At 50.3% G+C, this 20,656-nt stretch overlaps 1 protein-coding gene across 1 annotated transcript; it reads left to right on the forward strand.

Moving 5' to 3' along the window:
* The first annotated feature begins 4,017 nt into the window (after positions 1-4,017).
* PLAUR (plasminogen activator, urokinase receptor) lies at positions 4,018-18,271 on the forward strand. The gene is made up of 7 exons (XM_077849440.1): positions 4,018-4,176; positions 7,014-7,124; positions 8,271-8,414; positions 13,816-13,974; positions 14,549-14,683; positions 16,262-16,408; positions 17,717-18,271. Exons 1-7 carry the CDS (start codon positions 4,119-4,121, stop codon positions 17,968-17,970), a joined length of 1,008 nt encoding a protein of 335 aa, XP_077705566.1. The 5' UTR covers positions 4,018-4,118; the 3' UTR covers positions 17,971-18,271.
* The last annotated feature ends 2,385 nt before the right edge of the window (positions 18,272-20,656 follow it).

Here is a 20,656-nt window from a genome sequence, read left to right on the forward strand (position 1 = left end):
GTCCAGGGCTTGTGATCTGGGGCTCTTTGGGGTTCGGTGTTCACGCCTTCAGTTCAGGTGCCTGGGTGGCTCAGTGGTTGAGCATCTGCTTTCGGCTCAGGTCATGATGCCGGGGTCTTGGGATCGAGTCCCACATCAGGGTCCCTGAAGGGAGCCCGCTTCTCCCTCTGCCTATGTCTCTGCCTTTCTCTGTGTCTCTCATGAATAAATAAATAAAATCTTAAAAAAAGAAAAAAGAGGCTGAAGAGGTCCCAGATGGACGCAGTTTCTCTGTGTCTCTACGTGTTCTCTTTGAGAATAATCAGATGTCATTCTCTCCAACTCTCCCTGTCTCACCATCTCTGTCCTTCTTTCAGGTGGAGAGAGAGATCTCTCTCCCTCATTCACTGCCCTGGGGTCTCCATCCTCCTCTCTCACCATCTCCCTCTATCTCACGTCTCTTGCCCTTTGTCTCTCTAGATCTCTCTCTGTCTCTGACTCTGCGGGAGATTCTCCCCTCCTCAGCCCCGGGGAAGCCCCCGAAACCTGTGGGCCTCCCTCAGGACCCAGCAGGCAGGTAGGAGCTGGGCGAGGCCCAGGTGAGTCATGAGGAGGAAAGAGTTGACATTCCTGCCGCTTTTCTGGGATTGTGCACGGGCCTAGCCTCCCGCCTGCTCCCTCCCGTGACACGTCACTGGACCTCACAGGTGTGTGTCACTTAAGGGAGAGACAGAGGGAACGAGTCACACAGAGACAGAGACAGAAACAGAGAGACAGCCCTGGAGAGACTCTAAAAACAGAGACCCAGAAAAGAGAGAAGCAGAGATAGAGACAGAGACAGAAAAAGACACAGAGACGCAGGCAGGAAGACATAGAGCGAGAAAGTCAGAGAGAGAGAGAGAGAGAGAGAGAGAGACAAGGATTGAGAGAGATAAACAGAGACAGAGACCAAGACAAAGAACAAAGCAGAAAAAGACAGAGATGGAGAGACACAGGAGGGGAACAACAGACAGATTTTGAGAGACTAGCACAGTCTGAGATGGAGATGGGTGGCTGAATAGAAGCGAATAGAGCGAATAGAAGGGGCAGTGAGAGAGGTGCCTGGGTGGCTATCCATCAAGCTTCTGCTCAGGTCATGATCCCGGGGTCCTGGGATAGAGCTCCACATCGAGCCCCACATCGAGCTACCTGCCCATTGGGGAGTCTGCTTCTCTCTCCCTTGGCCCTTCCCCCTCCTCCTTCTCTCTCCAATAAGTAAATAAAATCTTTTTAAAGCTAGAGTGGGGGGGCAGTGAGGTCATCGTGCCAGGAAGCTGGATCATAAGCCCGCCTGGCCCAACACCCCAACTTTCTATTCCCCCCTCAGTCTTTGCGTCAACCCCAAGAGGGGCCCCACTTTCCACATGAGGGAACAATCGAGGCTGGCAAGGAAAGGCATCTGTTGGCCCAGGGTGACCAAGCTAGGGAGCAGTCCAGTCCCTTAGCTGGCAGCATGACAACCCCTGCCTCAAACTCATAACACCTCCCCACCTCCCTCCCCACTGCCACCTCTCCACCCCTCACCCCCGTCCCCAGAAGCTCTGGAGAGCCAGGCCCAACCATAATCAATGGCAGTTAGAGTTTTTTTACTGAGCACGTACCACATGCCAGGCAGGGTGGCAAGCACCCTGGGTGCATTGTTTTATGTCCCTAGCACACCAGCCCTGGGAGACACGCACTTGTTAAGGGGCTGAATGCACAGGGAGGTTAAGTAACCTGCCCAAGCCCACACAGTAGTGAGCTGCTGGAATTTGAACCCTCCCAGTCTGGTGGCAGCCTCCACATCTCAAACACTAGGCTCTACTGCCTGTTAGAAGAGAGGATTTCTTTGGGATTGTTCTTGCTTTACCTTAAAACTATTACCTTAGGGCAGCCCGGGTAGCTCAGCGGTTTAGCACTGCCTCAGCCCAGGGCCTAATCCTAGAGACACGGGATCAAGTCCCACCTCGGGCTCCCTGCATGGAGCCTGCTTCTCCCTCTGCCTGTGTCTCTGCCTCTCTCTCTCTCTCTCTCTCTCATGAATAAATAAATAACATCTTTAAAAAAATTATTACCTTAAAGCTTCAATTAATTGATAAGAATAACAATACTACACTCCTTATTAGAGTGTAGAGGTAGCTACTACTCACTCTTTGCCTACTACCCTCTCCCTTCCCTATTTTGTTCCAGCCACACTGGCAGCTCTGCTGTTCCTAGATCTCATCAGTACGCTGCCACCTCAGGACCTTTGCACTGGCTGTTGCCTCTCCCTGCAGCTCTACTTGGACCATCTGCCCAACTTCTGCCCTCACCACACTTAGCCTCTGCTCAAATGCCACCTGATCAGGGAACCCCTGTAGCATCACCTCACCGAAAACCAACCTTCACTCACTTATACCTTTCTACTTCCGACATCCTGGTTTGTCATTCTCTGTGAAGTTACTTATCACTGCCTGAACCAGAGATTAAATAACACATGTTTACTCTTCATCGTCAAGGGCAGGGACTTTGCTTTGTTTCCTGCTGTGTCCCCAGCTCCTCCTTGAACCAGTGCCTGGTACAAAGTAGGTTCTTGGTAAAGGCTGAAGGAATTTGTTGAGCCCTCCTAGTAGGCCAGCAACTGTTTCAGGCATTTTCACCTGCATTAATTTGCTCTAATTGGTCAGAAGCACGAAGAGATGAAGAGACTGGAAGATATTATCTTTTACATTTTATTTTACTTTTTTTTTTTTTTTTTTTTTTAGGAAGATGAGAGAGAATGCATGTGAGTAGGAGCCAGGGGTGAGGAGGCAGAGGGAGGAGAGGGAGAGAGAATCTTAAGCAGGCTCCATGCTTCATGCAGAACAGGATGCAGAGCTCCATCTCACCACCCTGAGACCATGACCTGAGGGGAAATCAAGGCAGCTGCTTAACCAACTGAGCCACCCAGGCGACCCTATGTTTTATTTCACTTTAAAATATATATATTTATTTATTCATGAGAGACACAGAGAGAGAGGCAGAGACACAGGCAGAGGGAGAAGCAGGCTCCCTGCAGGGAGCCTGATGTGGGACTTGATCCCGGGACCCTGGGATCATGACCTGAGCTGAAGGCAGATGCTCAACCACTGACTGAGCCACCCAGGCATCCTTTATTTCACTTTTTAAAAAACTTAATGAGGACCTTTACAAACACACAGAAGAAAAGACAATGGCATGTAAATTACTCTGATAGAACTGATACATGTATTTTGCCTTCCTTTTTTTCTGAAGCATTTTAAAGTAACTGCAGACATCAGTGACATTCACCTCCAGATATTTCAGTGAATGTCTGTAAAGACTGAAAACAATTTCCCACAAAACCATTTTCATACCAGCAATATCTACTTCTTGACTGAAGTGTTTTAAGTCAAATTAGAGACATTATTTCACCCCCAAATATTACAGTGTGCATCTCTAATGATAAAGACATTTCCCCCATGTAACCACAACACCATTATCCTTTCTGACAAAACTAACAAAAATCCTAACAATAACTAATGATCAGCCACAAATGTCTCATCAGGACAAGTTTTTTATTTTATTTTATTTTATTTTATTATTTTATTTTATTTTATTTTATTTTATTTTATTTTATTTTATTTAGATTCAATGAACATATAGTGTATTATTAGCTTCAGAGGTAGAGTTCAGTGATCCATCAGTTGTATATAACACCCAGTACTCTAATATTCCTGCACCCACCTCCCCTCCAACGACCCTGTTTGTTTCCTAGAGTTGAGTCTCTTATGGTTTGTGTCGCTCTCTGATTCCACCAGGACAAGTTTCAATCCCGTGCTGAGGTCCCGTAGCAGGAGGAAGGAGAAGCGGAATTTGCACCTTGGCAGCCGGGAGACAGCTGTGACCATGGCCACATGAGTCACAGCAGAGCCAGCCCCCTACTCCTGGCCGGCCGCGCCCTGGCAAAGGAAGTGTTTGAAGAGGAGGGGTGAGTGGGGGAGGAGGGGGAAGCACCCACGCATCTGGGGCTGACTCGCTCTTTCGTAAAATCTCTGGGAGGAGCCCCGGGGCCACAAAACTGTCTCCTTCCCTGGGCCAGACGGAGCGGTGCAGGGAGCCACAGACAGGAGCTGCTTCCAGACATGGGCCATCCGCTGCTGCTGCCGCTGCTGGGGCTGTTGCTTCAGACCTGCGTTCCAGGTAGGGCCTGGGTGCCCAAACGCCTGCGCTGGGAACTGGGACGCAGTAGAGGGGGGACGAGCGGGAGGGGGGGTGCCCAGAGTTTGATGAGTTGGAAGAGGGCTCAGTCCCCAGCCGTCCCACTCGCATAATAATCCTCCTGCCATCTGCAGCCGCACACAGCAGTATACCTGGCAAACAGTAGGTGCTCAGAAAATAGGAGCGGAGCAAGGGCGGTTAATAGCAGCCACGGTGGAGTGAGCGCGCTCTTTATTCCATGCTCCTTCCGTGCATTTTCAAACTGGACGGCCCAAGCTATTTCAACCCTGTAGAGGGGTAACCTACCTCCAGCCTGAGTGAGTGCGAGCCTGGCCCCGCAGGGGCGTCCACGGCTCTCCCCGCTCTGCCGGAGCCCTCCCCGCACCACCCGGTCGCCGCACCGACCCAGCCCCCTGAGAGACCCCGAGGACCGAGCCGGAAGTCGCAGAGACGGGGGCCGGGGATCCAGGGCTCGTCCCGGAGGACCCTTCCCTTTCGCTCTCCCCTAGCTACCCTCCCAACTCCTTTCTCGGAAAATGTACGGGACAGGGTTGAAAAGCGAGAAGAAACTGAGAAGGAACTGAGTCAGGGCCGGGCGAGAGAGAGCCGGGGGTTGCGGAGCGGCTCAACAGTGAATAACCCGGAAAGCTCCCCGGACCTTTCGCGGCCAAGAATGAGTAATGACTCTGGAAGACTGCGAGTGTGGAGTGGGAAACGGATCGCAGCAGGGGAGGCCTGGCGTGCGGGCAAAGGCGCCGGGGCGGCGCTAGGGGGCCGAGAAATAACTACGGGGGGTGCTGCTGGGCGGGGCTGGAACCTCGGGAGCAGCTAGTGGGCGGGGAGAGGACCTGGGGCGGGGCTGGGGGCGGGCAGAGGACCTCGGGGGCGGGGCTGGGGGCAGGGCTGGAACCTCGGGAAGAGCTAGTGGGCGGGGAGAGGACCTGGGGCGGGGCTGGGGGCGGGCAGAGGACCTCGGGGGCGGGGCTGGGGGCAGGGCTGGAACCTCGGGAGCAGCTAGTGGGCGGGGAGAGGACCTGGGGCGGGGCTGGGGGCGGGGAGAGGACCTCGGGGGCGGGGCTGGGGGCGGGGAGAGAACCTCGGGAAGAGCTAGTGGGCGGGGAGAGGACCTGGGGCGGGGCTGGGGGCGGGGAGAGGACCTCGGGGGCGGGGCTGGGGGAGGGGAGAGAACCTCGGGAGCAGCTAGTGGGCGGGGAGGGGACCTGGGGAGGGGCCGGGGGCGGGGCGAGGACCTCGGGGGAGGGGCTGGGGGCGGGGCTGGAACCTCGGGAAGAGCTAGTGGGCGGGGAGAGGACCTGGGGCGGGGCTGGGGGCGGGCAGAGGACCTCGGGGGCGGGGCTGGGGGCGGGGAGAGAACCTCGGGAAGAGCTAGTGGGCGGGGAGAGGACCTGGGGCGGGGCTGGGGGCGGGGAGAGGACCTCGGGGGCGGGGCTGGGGGAGGGGAGAGAACCTCGGGAAGAGCTAGTGGGCGGGGAGAGGACCTGGGGAGGGGCCGGGGGCGGGGAGAGGACCTCAGGGGAGGGGCTGGGGGCGGGGCTGGAACCTCGGGAAGAGCTAGTGGGCGGGGAGAGGACCTGGGAAGGGGCTGGGGGCGGGCAGAGGACCTCGGGGGCGGGGCTGGGGGCGGGGAGAGAACCTTGGGAAGAGCTAGTGGGCGGGGAGAGGACCTGGGGAGGGGCCGGGGGCGGGGCGAGGACATCGGGGGCGGGGCTGGGGCGGGGAGAGGACCTCGGGGGAGGGGCTGGGGCGGGGAGAGGACCTCGGGAAGAGCTAGTGGGCGGGGAGAGGACCTGGGGCGGGGCTGGAGGCGGGGCGAGGACCTCGGGAAGAGCTAGTGGGCGGGGAGATAACCTCGGGGGAGGGGGTGGGGGCGGGGAGAGGCCCTCGGGGGAGGAGCTGTGGAGGCTGGGAGACAACCTCAGGAAGTGCTAATGGGTCGGGGGAGAATCTGGGGGAGGAGCTGGGGGGTAGAGAACTTTGAGGAGGCTACAGTTGGGGCTAGAACCTCTCTAGTGCAGCACCTGGGTGGTCAGTGGTTGAGCGCCGGCCTTTGGCTCAGGTCGTGATCCTCGGGAACCTGGGATGGAGTACTGTATGGGGCTCCCTCCAGGAAACCTGCTTCTCCCTCTGCCTATGTCTCTGGCTCTCTGTGTCTCTCATGAATAAATAAATAAAATCTTTAAAAAGCAAACAAACAAAAAAAAAGATGCTCCCCAGGGCTGATGGGCGGAGTTAGAACTTTGGCCTGGACTGATGAGCGGGGAGAGAACGATGGGGAGAGGCTGTGGAAAGGGCATTAATGGGGTGACAGTCAGTGAGAGGCACTGGGAACTGGAATAGCCTGTAAAGATCAGTTGCAGTTGAGTGAGAGCAGAACACCCTTAGGAGACTTTGCGAAGCAGAATAGACCGTAGGCCAGTGGGGTGGGGGAAAGGATCTAAACTGGAGCTGGGCTATAACGTCCCAATCCACAAAGAGGGTGGGACTGGATTCAGGGTAGGCCGCGCGCTGATACAGAATTCAAGGGAAAATGAGCCAGGACAGAACTTTAGGGAAGGATTATGAGAGGGGATAGAGCTTTATGGTAGGGGGTGTAGATAAAACGTTGGGCTAGAGATAGACCGGAAGTACTGCTGACCTGAACCCAGGGTTGGAATTGGGGGTCGGGAAGAATGTGGAGCGCGAACCTGAGCACCCAAGGCCTGGAGACTTGGTCCTAGTGTTGGGGCATGAAGGGGGCAGGGGGAGATCGCGGCACAGAACTGTAACAATCTCTCCTCTCTTTCCTCTTCCCCACCCAGTCTCCTGGAGCCTGCAGTGCATGCTGTGTGGGAGTACTGGGAAGTGCCAGGTGGAAGAGTGTACCCCTGGCCAGGACCTCTGCAGGACCACGATCATGCGCATATGGGAAGGTGGGCTCCCCCTCTACAGAGCAACAGGGAACTCAAGTGACCAAGAAACCTTATTTCACCAGTAATCAGAGAAATGCAGACAAAAAAGACAAGGAGATCCAATTTCATACCTACCAGTTTGACAAGCATTTAAAAATCTGACAGTGCTGGGATGGATGAGGTTGTGGAGCTGCAGACCCTGCTAATGGGGACAAATTGGTGCATCCACTGCACAGAGCAATTTGGCAATATCTAGTGCAGATGAAGATTAGCATACCCTAGAGACAGCAGTTTAATTTCCTAGGAGTATAGAAACCTCGAAGAACCTCAGACATACATGCCCAGGGACACATGTATAAAAATGTTCTTAGCAATCATGTTTGTGGTATGGATTAGTCATCAGCAGAGGAGAAACATTATGGTATAATCACACAGTGGAATGCTCCACAGCAGTTTAAATGAAGGAACTTGAGCTGTAGATATTAAAGTGGATACATCGGGATCCCTGGGTGGCGCAGCGGTTTGGCGCCTGCCTTTGGCCCAGGGCGCGATCCTGGAGACCCGGGATCGAATCCCACATCGGGCTCCCGGTGCATGGAGCCTACTTCTCCCTCTGACTATGTCTCTGCCTCTCTCTCTCTCTCTCTCTGTGACTATCATAAATAAATTAAAAAATTAAAAAAAAAAAAGTGGATACATCTCAAAAACATCAGGTTGAGAGAAAAAAAAAAACATGTTGCAGGGTATGGTACCTTTTCATATAAATAGTATATAACAATATACAATAAATAATTAATAGTATATTATAAATAATAGTATACATTGTTATGCATATCTAGTGTGGGAATTACCTACACCAGTGCTTGCTTCTGGACAGGGCATAAGGGGAATGGGATTTAGGGAGATGAACAGAAGACTTTAACTGTATCTTTCAAATTTAAGCTGGGGGAGAGGGGTAGATGGATCCAGTCAGCCTCAGTGATAGTGTGGCCACTAAGAGATGGTAGGCCCCCTGTGATGGGAGGATGAGGAGGGGAGACAGTTGGACCCAAGAGCAGAGGCCTGGCAAGGATCAGCCCCAGAAGTGGGTGACCTTATGGTCAGGAGTGTCAGAGGCTGGTTGGGCTTGGGGGAGCCTTTGGGATAACAAAGACACATTCCTCACAGATGGTGATGAGCTGGAGGTGGTGGAGAGAGGCTGTACCCACCCAGAGAAGAGCAACAGGACCATGAGCTATCGGACAGGCATGAAGATCATCACTCTTACGGAAGCCGTATGTGGGACCAACTTGTGCAACAAACCCACCTCTGGTGAGTTGGGCAGCCCTCACCATCCCCAACCCCGTACTCATCATCCTCCTGACTATCTCCCCACCAGTCCCAACTCTCAAATGTCAGTTTAACAAAAAGACTTAGAAAAGCTCAAATTCTCCAGTTTCCACAGGAGAGGGTGGGAAGCATGGATGCATGTTGCTTGGTCGTGCATTTGGATTCCTCTTTCTGAGCCTGGTAAGGAAGGAAATTGGTTAAGACCAGACCAGTCACAATGACGTCAGTAAGCAGAGCACCTACGTTTGCACTATTTCTTGTTCATCCATCCTGACCTCAAACTTTCTCTGGCAGAGACTGAATCAGATGTTTATTATCAAGGAAATGACAAGAGAGAGGGCACAGCTTCATCTTTTTGTTAGATGTGCGTAAGGGAAGTACTGATAATCAAGTCTAAGTGATTCTCCTAATCATAGATAATATTAAAAATATTTAACAATATCAGTCAATGCAGAAGATATTGACCAATCAGAAGAATCCCACAGCCCTCGCTGTAGCTGATGGATCTTGGAGGCATGGGGTTCTAAAGAGAGAGTTGGGAGTGGTCAGGGGTCCAACAGCAAGCTTGAGAAAGCAACTGTCAGTTTGGTAATGTAGTAAATGGTAAAACAATATCAGCCCCCCATTTCTTTTCTCTTTTTAAAGATTTTATTTAATTATTCATGAGAGACACACAGAGAGAGGTAGAGACATAGGCAGAGGGAGAAGCAGACTTCCCACGGGGAGCCTGATGCAGAACTTGATCCCAGGACCCTGGGATCATGACCTGAGCCAAAGGCAGACACTCCACCACTGAGCGATCCAGGTGCCCCACAGCTACCCCCCACCATTTCTAAGGCCATTTTACCCTGTTTGTGGTGACCAGAATAGTTGGTTAAACAGCATCCTGTATTTATGTGAAACTGGGATACAGAAGTGACCAAGTTAGCTTTGGGCCTTACCATGGGCTTACAGTCCAGTAGGGTGGGAATAGGAGTGACAGACCCATCACCAGACATTGACTTCTCAGATTAGTCAGAACCAGGATGGGAAGCACAGGCAGAGGGATCAGAACCATGAGCTCTCTGGTCTTAGAGGGGTCAGAGCTGTAGTTGGGAAGTACAGTCCAGAATTTTCATGGCTGAGATAAAGGAGACAGAGGCCAGAGTGATCAGGGCTGAGATGGATGAAGAGTAGGGGCTGTGGGACCCTAGGGGAGAAACTGTACTTGGGTCAAGGAAGTTTTCCTACAGGAAGCAATGACTATGCTGCATCTTGAGGGATGAGTAGGAGTAAGACTGTTAAAAAGACAATGGAAAGAGTTTTTTAGGAAAATCAACAGACACAAGAGCCCAGAGGTAGATGAAAGTGATGTGGCTGGAGAAAGGGATAAAACAAGGAAAGAGGAGCTGGTGAAATTGGCAGGGTCATATTACACAGGGCCTTCTAGGCTGTGGTGTGGAATATAGACCATACAGGCAACAGTAGGAGGTCATAAAAGGATTTTTTGGTTGTTTGCTTTTTAGATTTATTTATTTATTTTAGAAAGAGAGAGCAAGAGAGCCCGTAAGTATGAGAGTGGCGGGGAGGGGCAGAAGGCGAGAATCTCAAGCAGACATCCAGATGGCTAAATGAAGAGGCCAACTCAGAGCTCAATATCATGACCCATGATATCATGACCTAAGCTGAAATCATGAGGTTGGACGCTTAACCAATTGAACCACCCAGGTGCTCCAAGGGTTTTGTGGGGTTTTTTTTTATTTTAAGATTCTTTTATTTATTTGAGAGAGAGAGCGAGAGAGAGCATGATCAGGGGGAGGGGCAGAGGAAGAAGGAAAAAGAGAATCTGAAGCAGACTCCCCATTGAGTGCAGGGCAGGGGTGAAGGGGCTTGATCCCACAATAATGAGATCATGACTTTAGTGGAAACCAAGAGTCTAACACTCAACCGACTGAGTCATCCAGGTGCCTCGGCCATAAAAGAGTTTTAAGCAGAGAGTATCATGATCAGATTTGTATTCTTGAACAAATTATTCTGACCTCAGAGGAAAGCAATGATGGAGGAAAAGTAGATGAGGGCAGTCCAACTTGGAGGTGGGTAAGGCTGTCCAGATGAAGAAGAGCGTGAATGCATTAGAATGTCAACCCTGCACATGGAGAGAAGTGAGTGGATTTCAAGAGCTATTTAGCAGGTAGATGAGCAGGACTTGGTGGATTAGACATGGGGGTGGGTTTGCAATTCTGGTCATGATGGAGTCACATGTATCAAACTAATCTGCCAATGAAAGAAAAGCTAGACACATGATAAACAATTACTTGAGGTCAGTGGAGAGCAGCTGATGAAGAGAGGAACTTGCAGTGCTACAATCTTTGAAATAAAAGAAGCACGGAAACTGAGTTCTGTGGAAAGCTGGCTTAATCCTTGAGTGCACTTCCCAATTCACTACTGTGAAGGGGAAATAAAACCCAAATAAAAGAGATCATTGCTAGACTGAGAAGACAGGGGTTAGAGTCTAGGGTTGCCAGAGTGTCTGGAAAATGAAAATGAAAGGTAGAATCCTGGAACGAATGGAACCACAGAAAAGGGAGTCCCCAAATCTGCAGATTTCCTGGCAAGCCATATATGCAGAGGGTGAGACTCCAAGAAACTCAGCAGAAAATAGTATCTGGGAAGCGACAGAATTGAACGAGGATTCCAGCAGGCATATGATGCTGGGGAAACCAAAGTTGCCAAGTTGGAGAGAGAGGCCTTGGTAACCATCCCAAGCTTTCCTCTGAGACCATACCCTAGGCATAAGGGCAAAACTAAAAGAGACCAGCCCTAAAAACGCCTACACCTGATCTTCAGCGAGAAGAAAACCTGACCTTCTTGGGAAGAAAATAACATTATTTAGAGCCTTTACAAGTTTTCATTTGGATGCCTGGAATCTAATAAAAATTTACAAAGCATCCCAAATAAAATTAAAAGGACCAATAAACTGGAAACCTAGAGAAAAATCCAATAGTAGAAACAGACTCATAATGATTCAGATAGTGGAGTTATTAAACAGGAAAATTTAAAATAGCCATGATCAATATAGTCCAAAAAAATAGAGGAAAGGACAAGTTTTAGCAGAAATGTGGGTCCCATTTTTTAAAAGAGTCAAACAGGAAACACAGAATACGGACTGATATTAAGAACTCAATAGATGTACTTAATGAAGACCAGAAGCAATGAGGCAAAAGGATTAAAGAACTAGAAGACAGGTCAGTAGAAGTCTTCAGATTGATGCCTAGATGTGGAGGATCAAGGAACCTGCCAGGTTTCTGCTTTGGGAGACTGAATGGGACCACTTCAGAGATATGGAATTCAGGAGACAAGGACAAGTTTGGAGAAGATGGAGAAAATGGAAAGCTTCCTTGGGGGCATGTAGAGACTCCAGGTGTTTGAGAGGTGGCCAGAGGGCCACCAAGAGGCAAATGAGTGTACAGGTGTGGAGCTCAGAGAGAAGTCCTGCCTGTAGTGAGTTCCCAGCAGACATGTGGAAATGAAGCCAGGTCAATGGATAACATCCCCATGGGAGAAAGTGTGCATCACGAGAAATGAAAAGGGCCTAAGACAAAATAATGAGGATCAGCCACATTTAGAAGAGTGACATAAGAAGAGTTCACAAAGCAACCCAAGGGTGGTATGATGGTAGTGATGGCAATTTGTGTTTTCATTTTCACGGAAACTCATGTGAGAAGACATGGGTTTTGGCATTTTACTTATTTTCTTTAGGGTTGGGGAAGATTTGGCTTTGGATGTTGAATGATTCACCTAATTCCAGCAGCTGGCCTGCCAGTTGAGACAGTAGCTGAGACTGCCCTCTCCCTTATGTAAGACTTGGCCCCAACTCAGCTGGATATATGGGGTCAGGAAGGAGGGCATGCCAGGCTTTGGAATGGTGTGAGCCAAGGCCTGGCCAGAGGAATGACTATAGTGTTTCCAGGGAAAAATAATTCATCCACTTGGCCTGGACCAGCAGGTGTGAGAGGTAGAGTTATCACAAACCAATCAAGTGAGGCTTGGATCCCTGACATAATCAAATAGTGTATTAATTATCTATCACCACATTATAGATTGTCCCAAAACTTAAAACAAAAATGAGCATGTATTATTTCACAAAGTTTCTGAAAGCTCAAGAATCTGGAATTGGCTTAAGTAGGTGGTTCTAGATCTTTCATGAGGCTGCAGTCAAGAGGACAGCTGAGCTACAGTCATTGGAAGGCTCCCGAGGGAGCTTTACTCACATGGATGGTCTGCTCTGTGGCTTGGACAAAGGCCTCAGTTCCTTGCCACGTAGACTTCACCATGGGGTGTTTAAGTGTCCTAACCACATGACAGCTGGATTCCCTCCAGACCAAGTAATCCAAGAGAGAGCCAGGAAGAAGTTTGACGCCTTTTATGATCTAGCACAGGAGTCATACGTGGTCATTTCCGCAATATCCCATTAATGACACAGGTCAGCCCTATTCTTTGCGCATGCCTACCAGGAAGCATGCCTACCAGTGGTCGCCTTCTTGGAGATTGACGACCACAGGGAACAATAGCAGGGTTTTAAGCAATTATTCATTCATTCATTTAACAAATATTTACTGAATGTCTTTTCTGGCCCTGGCACTGGCCCTGGCCCTGTGCTGGGTGGTGTTGGGACACAGTAATGATCAGGACAGCCCTGGTCCTACCCCCAGGGCTCAGAGTCCAGTCAGACAGGGATGACCCAAAGTGGGCATGGCTGGGATTGGAGAGCCCAGAGGGGCATCTGATCCAGCCTCAGAGGTCAGGGAGCGCTTCTCAGAGGAGGTGAAATTTGAGATGATGCCTGAAGAATGAGTAGGAGGAGACAGGGAAAGTAAGGGGCCAAGGAAGCGTGTTCCTGGCAAAGGCTGGATGCCAGTCAGCATGTACATTCAGAGAATGTGGGAAGTCATGAGGAGTAGTCTGAAGGGTTAGTGGAGGGAGATGGGCAGGAGAGGTAGCCCGGACCCAGATGTCGATTGGCCTTGAATGCCACACTGAGTAGCTTGGATTTTATTCGAGGGCACTGGGGAGCCATGGAGGGGTTTTGAACAGAGCAGAGGCAGGATCAGATTTGAGTATTAGAAACATCCTTCTAGGGCCATGTGGGGATGCAGTGGGTGGGGTCGGGGGCAAGGATGGAAAGCAGGAGGCCAGGGAGGAAGCTGGTATTGAAGGCGTTCTGACCTGGTCTTGGGGATGGAGGGGATGAATGCTAGAAAGATACAGGAGGTGGGATGGGCAAGGCTTTGATGATTGACTGAAAGGTGAGATTAGGAGGAATTGATGCTAAGGTGAGCTTCAAGGGAGCTAGATTTTCTGAACTCTCTCATGGAGTCTTACCATCCCGCCTCTCCCCAAACAGGTCGGGTTTCCACCTTTCCCCGAACCCGAAGCCGTTACCTCGAATGTGTTTCCTGCGGCTCCTCAGATCTGAGCTGTGAGAGGGGCTTGGACCAGAGCCTGCAATGCCGCAGCCCTACAGAACAGTGTGTGGAAGTGGTGACCCACAGGGGCCTGGAAGGTGAGCTCTTCCTGCCAGCAGCTCCTCCTCCCTGCTTTGTTCCACCCCAAAGCCACCCTTAACAATGACCCCAGAATAACAAGTATTTAAGCAAGGTAGAAAGTCAGTTCTCTCACACACAAAAAAGTCCCATGACAGAAAGTCCTGAGCCACAGGACAGTTCTACTGTCACCAGGAACCCAGATACCTTCATGTTGCTTGTATATTGGCTTCCATTCTCAAGATTGCCTCATTATCCAAGATGCACCAGAGCTCCAGGCCTCATGTCCAAGTTCCAGGAAGGGGAAAGAGGAAGAGGGACAAGAAGTAGGCACCCCTCCTTTTGTGAGGGTTCTCCTTTCTGGAAGTCTCATGAAGTCTTCTATTTATATCATATTGGCCAGGACTTAGCTACATGATTATACCTGTGGAGGCTGGAAAATGTGTTCTTTGGCTCGATATATGGCTGCCCCAAATAAAACGAGGCTCCTATAGTGAACAGTGAGGCAGGAAATGGACAGATGACTGGTGCAGTGGTGGACAAAGCCAGTCTCAGCCCCTGAACAATCTGACCTCTCTCCTCTGCCCCCGACAGACAGTCCAAGGGATGAGCACCACACCCGCGGCTGTGGCAACCTCCCGGGCTGCCCAGGCCCCACCGGCTTCCACAACAACCACACCTTCCACTTCCTGCAGTGCTGCAACACCACCAAATGCAATGCGGGCCCAGGTGAGGGACGGGGGACCACATGGAGTGAGGTCTGGGGTCGGGACAGAGGTGTACCTGGGCTACTGCCACTCTCTCACTCACTCACAGGCCACCCCTTCCTCTCTAGGTCTCTCTCTCTTCTGAAAGCCCCTCCTCAAAGAAGGCTTGTGTGGGAATTCAATGAGGCCACCAAACTTTTGCCAAGAACTTTATACTTCCTTGAATTTTTCCACTGCTCAGTGCTCTGGTCCATGCCACCAGGAGCTCTTGCCTAGATTGTTGCAATAACCTTCTTGCTGGTCCCTCTGCTTCCACTCTTGCCTCCTACAATCCAATGCTCAACAGAGCAGCAAGAGTGATTTTTAAAAAATATTTTATATATTTATTCAGACTCAGAGAGAAAGGCAGAGACACAGGCAGAGGGAGAAGCAGGCTCCTGACGAGGAGCCTGTTGCAGGTCTCAATCCCAGGACCCCGGGATCTCGACCTGAGCCAAAGGCAGACACTCAACCGCTGAGCCACCCAGGCGTGCCCTGCAAGAGTGATTTCTTAAAAATGTCAACCAGAGGGCAGCCCAGGTGGCTGAGCAGTTTAGCGCCACCTTCAGCTCAGGGCCTGATCCTGGAGACCGGGGATCGAGTCCCACGTGGGGCTCCCTGCATGGAGCCTGCTTCTCCCTCTGCCTGTGTCTCTGCCATTCTCTCTCTCTCTCTCTCTCTCTCTCTGTCTGTCTCTCATAAGTAAATAAATAAAAATCTTTTAAAAAAACGTCAGCCAGAGCATGTCACTCTCCATCCTCGAGCACTGCAGCCACTTCTTGCTCTCAAAATAAAATCCAAAGACCCTCCTGTGCTCTGTGTAATCCGGCACCCGTCTGCCTGATGATCTACATTGAGTTTCTGCAACTGCCAAACTCCATCCTGCCTCGTGGCCTTTGCCCATGAGGTACCCTCCACCAGGAACACGACTCCCCCATGAGTTTACCTGGCTGGCTCCTTCTCATTTGTTAGGTCTTGGATTTAAATTTCGTCCTCAGGGAAACACTCCCTGTCCCTCCCCTCCACTATAATCTCGCTCCTTCGTGATATTCTGCCTCTATAAACCAGTACCGTCCAACAGAACTTTCCACGGTGACAGAAATGTTCTACATCTGTACTGTCCAATATGGTAGCCACCAACTCGTATGGCTATTGAGCACTTGCAATGGGAACTGAATTTTGAGTTTTAGTTAATATGAATTCATTTCATGGTAAATGTAAACAAGCGCACATGGCCAGTGGCCACCATATTGGACAATGTCGCTCTAAGTGGTCAGTGCTGTAGGGCAGGGACTGTTTCATCTTCCACAGCTGCTCGCCTGGTCAGATAGGGCCTGAGGAGGAGCCGGCAGGTGGGATTTCTCTCACAGGTTCTAGAAAGAACCCCCCAGAAGACAGTGCCATTCCAAGGCCTGACCACAAGGTGGCTCCATGACATCTCAAGCTGCGAGTTGACAGTTCTAGGGGAGGGTAATACAAGGAAGGACCCCCCTCCACCCCTCCCCTGCCCACACCCCCAGACTAATTTCCTTGGTTTCTGTGTCGCTTGTCTTCTTCCAAGTCCTGGAGCTTCAAAACCTGCCTCTGAACGGCCTCCAGTGTTTTGGCTGTGAGGGGAACAGCACCCATGGTTGTTCCTCCGAAGAGACTTCCTTGATTGCCTGCCGAGGCCCCATGAACCAATGTCTGGACGCCACGGGCACTAATGGTGAGCCCTTCTAGGAGGCTGGGAGAGGACACTTGTGGGCAGGGGTTGTCGGCTAGAGGTTGACTTTGCTGAGGTGGGTCTTCCTGTGGGAAAGAGAGGCCTTCCTTCGCGGGGGTGCAAAGTGTCATCAGGAATTAGGACTTCATTAAGAAGTGGGTGTTTGGGGCACCTGGGTGGCTCAGTGGTTGAGCATCTGCCTTTGGCTCAGGTCGTGATCCCAGAGTCCTGGGATGAGTCCCACATCGGGCTCCCCACAGGGAGCCTGCTTCTCCCTCTGCCTATGTGTCTGCCTCTCTCACGAGTAAACAAAATTAAAAAAAAAAAAAAGAAGAAGAAGAAGAAGCAGGTGTTTCAGCAACAGAAATGTGGACTTCTCTGGGCATGGGACTTTCCACAAGCAATGGGACTTCATGGACATCCGGGCTTCCATCCTGGGCCATCCCAGGCATGTCTCCCCACTCCAGTGATTGTCACACCTTTTCATCTCAAAACTCTTTTGTGCTTTCAAAAATTATTACTTATGTCAGTTATATCTATAGATATTTACTGCATCAGGAGTTAAAACTGAGGTATCTTAAGAGATGTATTTATTAATTATTAATTTTTTATTTTTTATTTTGAGAGAGAGAGAGAGAGCCTGTGAGTAGGGGAGGGAGAGAGGGCAGAAGGAGAGGAAGAGAGAATTTTAAGCAGGCTTCATACCCAGTGTGGAGCCGGACACGGAGCTTGATCTCATGACCTGAGCTAAAACCAAGAGTTGGACGCTTAACCTACTGACCCACCCAGGCATCCCTATTAATTTATTTTAAATATAAAATATAAAATAAAACCCCACTCCATGTGGGTTTTCCAGTGGGTTATAGAAAACATAAATATAATAAAATATAAATATAAAATAAAACCTCATTCCATGTGAACATATTTTTTACTAGAAAAAAAAAAAAGTCTCCAAAATGGAAACATTTAACAAGAAGACCAGCATTGTTCTACTATTTTGCAAATCTCTTTAATGTCCGGCTCAATAGAAGACAGCTGAATCCTCATATGGGGCTCTGCATTCAGTCACATGTCCCAGGGTTTCTGGAAAACCCACTGTGCACTTACAAGAGTGGAAAAGTCAAATGATGCTTTAGCATTATTATGAGAGTAGTTTTGACTTCTTGGTTCCCCCGAAAGGGTCTGAGGGACCACACTTGAAACTGCCGCTTTCTTCGGGTGGCATCCACCACAAGGTGGCATGTCACCCAGTGAGCACTGCAGGCCCAGCCCCAGGAGCTGGGAGTCTCATGCAGTCTTCTCTCTCCTCAGGGCTGGGCAACCCGAGCTACACAGTTCGAGGCTGTGCGACCCCCTCATGGTGCCAGAGTCTCCACGTGGCTGAAGCCTTCAGCATGACCCATCTCAATGTCTCATGCTGTACTGGGAACAGCTGTAACCACCCAATCCTGGATCACCAGCCTCGCATAGGCAGTGCCCCCCGGCCTGGTCCTGCCCACCTCAGCCTCACCGTCACCTTGCTACTAACTGCCAGACTATGGGGAGGCACTCTCCTCTGGACCTGATCCCCCACTCCCCCTACCCTGGCTGGATCCAGGGATGTCAGCTGCCCTCAGCTCCCAGCCCTGCAGACTTGCTGTGTGACCTCAGGCCAGTGTGCCACCCTCTCTGGGTCTGTTTTCCCAGCCATTAGGACACCTGTCTCACAGAGTTGCAGAACCAGGAAAGAAAAGCTGAAGAAAGACCGCAGGCCAGCAAGAGAGGTTTATTATGTTAGCAGTGTTGCACCGTTGATGTTATTATTAATTAATATTTGTTTTATTTAATATTTTATACTTAAATAAAGATTTTTATACCAATGAACAAGGCCCGATCTTCCCTCCTCCCTAGCATCAATCTTTGCAATGATGAATGGGGAGGCACCTTTCATCCAGTTCCTGGAATTAGGGGTCACATTGTAGAACCCAAGCACTTGGCCCCCAGCCTTGGGAGCAGTTCTAGGTGCGCCTCCACCTAAGCCACCTCCACATTGCCCTCCTATTTCTGGGCTCCAGTTCACTTACCCAAGCACTAACTTTCCAGTCTCTTCTCCCCAGCTCCAAAGGTCAAGACTACTTTGTTGTTCTAAGGAGAGGCATCTGCATTTCCTGGGGGGTCTCTGAGACAGGAGATAAATGAGAGGGATAATCTGATGGCCAGAATTCCCTGGAAGCCCTGCAGTAAGGAAGAAGGAAGGACAGGACTACATTTTCCCTTGTGCCCTGGTGGCAAGAGATAAAGGCTAGGCTATTTTTCCTAGGATGCCATCAGACTAAGAAAAAACCGGAACTATCATTTCAATGGCACTCTTGGGGCACAGTATTGAGGACTTCATGTTTCCTCTGATTTGCTGAGATAAGCCCATAGAGACAATATTACATTTCCCAGGACCCTATGGCTAATGAAGAAAAGGATAAGGCATCTTCCGTGGTATATCGGGGCAGGTAAGGGACAGGGGTTTCTTTTTAGGACCTCCTCAAATCACATATCATCCATGGTCATTGGGGTGGCTTAAAGAGGTGAGCCCAGTATCTCCACCTCTTGAACACGAGTGGCTCTGTGACTGCTTTGACCATTAGAATGTGGTGGAAATCATGCTGTGCCATGTTCTAGGTCCAGGCTTTGGGAAACCGGCTCTGGGGAAACCAGCTGCCATGTAAAACTCCTCCTGCACTGAGACTGCCATGCTCTGGGGACACCCACGCTACTGATGCATGGATGCCATATGTGGAGAGAGCCCCAGATGTTCCAGCCATCTCAGCTGAGACACCAGACCAGTGGGCCAAGGAGAGACCCCAGACATCCCAACCTCAGCAGGTGTAATGTGCAGGAGAATCAGGAAGCCCAGCTGTCTTTGTTCCCTGGGACTGCTGCAATAACTACAAAATTTCAAACTAGGTGGCTTCTGGCAACAGAAATGTATTCTCTCAGAGTTCTGGATGCTAGAAGTCTGAAATCAAGGTGTTGGCAGTGCCATGCTCTTTCTAAATTCGCTAGGGAAGAATCTTTCCTGGCCTCGTCCTAGCTTCTGGGGGCTGCTGACAATTCTTGGTGTTCCTGGGCTTGCAGTCATGCTACTCCAATCTCTGCTTCTCTCATCACATGGCCTTCTTCTCAGTGAATGTGGCTGTGTGGCTCCAAATCTCTCTCTCTCCTAATAAGGATACCAATCGTTGGATTGAAAGCCCCAGCCCCCATCCAATGTGACCTCATCTTAATCCCACCTGCAAAGACTTAATTTCCAATAAGGTCACATTCATAGGTCTTAAGGGTTAGAATTTCAATGTATTGGGCAAGGTGAGGGGACACAGTTCAATCCACAACACGGGCCAGCAGCCAGAACTAAGGTTTCAGATACATGGCCCCAAGTAAACCATCCCACTCACCTCCAGCTGTTCCAGCCAGCCCATTTGGGCCCCAGTTCATTGTAGAGCAGATATGCACTGATCCTGCTGTGTCTTGCTCAAATCCCTGACCCACAGAGTCCTAAAAAAGGTTACGGTTTCACACCACTGAGTTTGGGGACATTTTGTTATGCAGCAATGGTTAACGGGAGTAGCCATTCGTTTGGTATTTAGCTAACTCTCCCCACTATAATCTCCATAAAGGGCAAGACCTTTATTTGCTTACTACTACTGTATTCGCAGTACCTAAATGAATAATGCCTGGAACATGGCAGGTAATTAAGAAAGAAAGAAGGAAGGGAGGGAGGGAGGGAAGGAGGGAGAGAGGGAGGAAGGCAGGGAAGGAAGGAGCACATCTTCTATGGTATCTTACGACAAAAACCAGGCAAGGGCTGTATTTCTCATGATGCCCTACAGCAGAGATGAGGCCAAGATAACATTTTCTGAGCAGCTCTACAATTAAAATTGAGGGTAGTTTCACCTTTTCTATGATTCCCTCCCACAGGGGTTGGAGGCTAGGATTACATACATCCACCACGATGCCCTCCAGCAGAGACTGGAGGCTAGGAATACATTTCCCATGATGCCTTCCACCAAGAATGGACTGCATCTCCCATGAGACCCTGTGGCAGAGATTGGGCACTGGGATTACACCTCCCAGCATGCCCTCCGGTAAGGATCAGAGGTTTGAAATACATGCCCCTCGATGTCTCACAGCAGATATCGAGGCTCAGGATACTTTTCTCACAATGTTCTACTCCAGAGCTTGTGATCAGGACCTCATCATTAACGGTTCCCAAGATTTTGT

The sequence above is a fragment of the Canis aureus genome, chromosome 1 (assembly GCF_053574225.1).
Source record: "Canis aureus isolate CA01 chromosome 1, VMU_Caureus_v.1.0, whole genome shotgun sequence".
Classification (NCBI taxonomy): domain Eukaryota; kingdom Metazoa; phylum Chordata; class Mammalia; order Carnivora; family Canidae; genus Canis; species Canis aureus.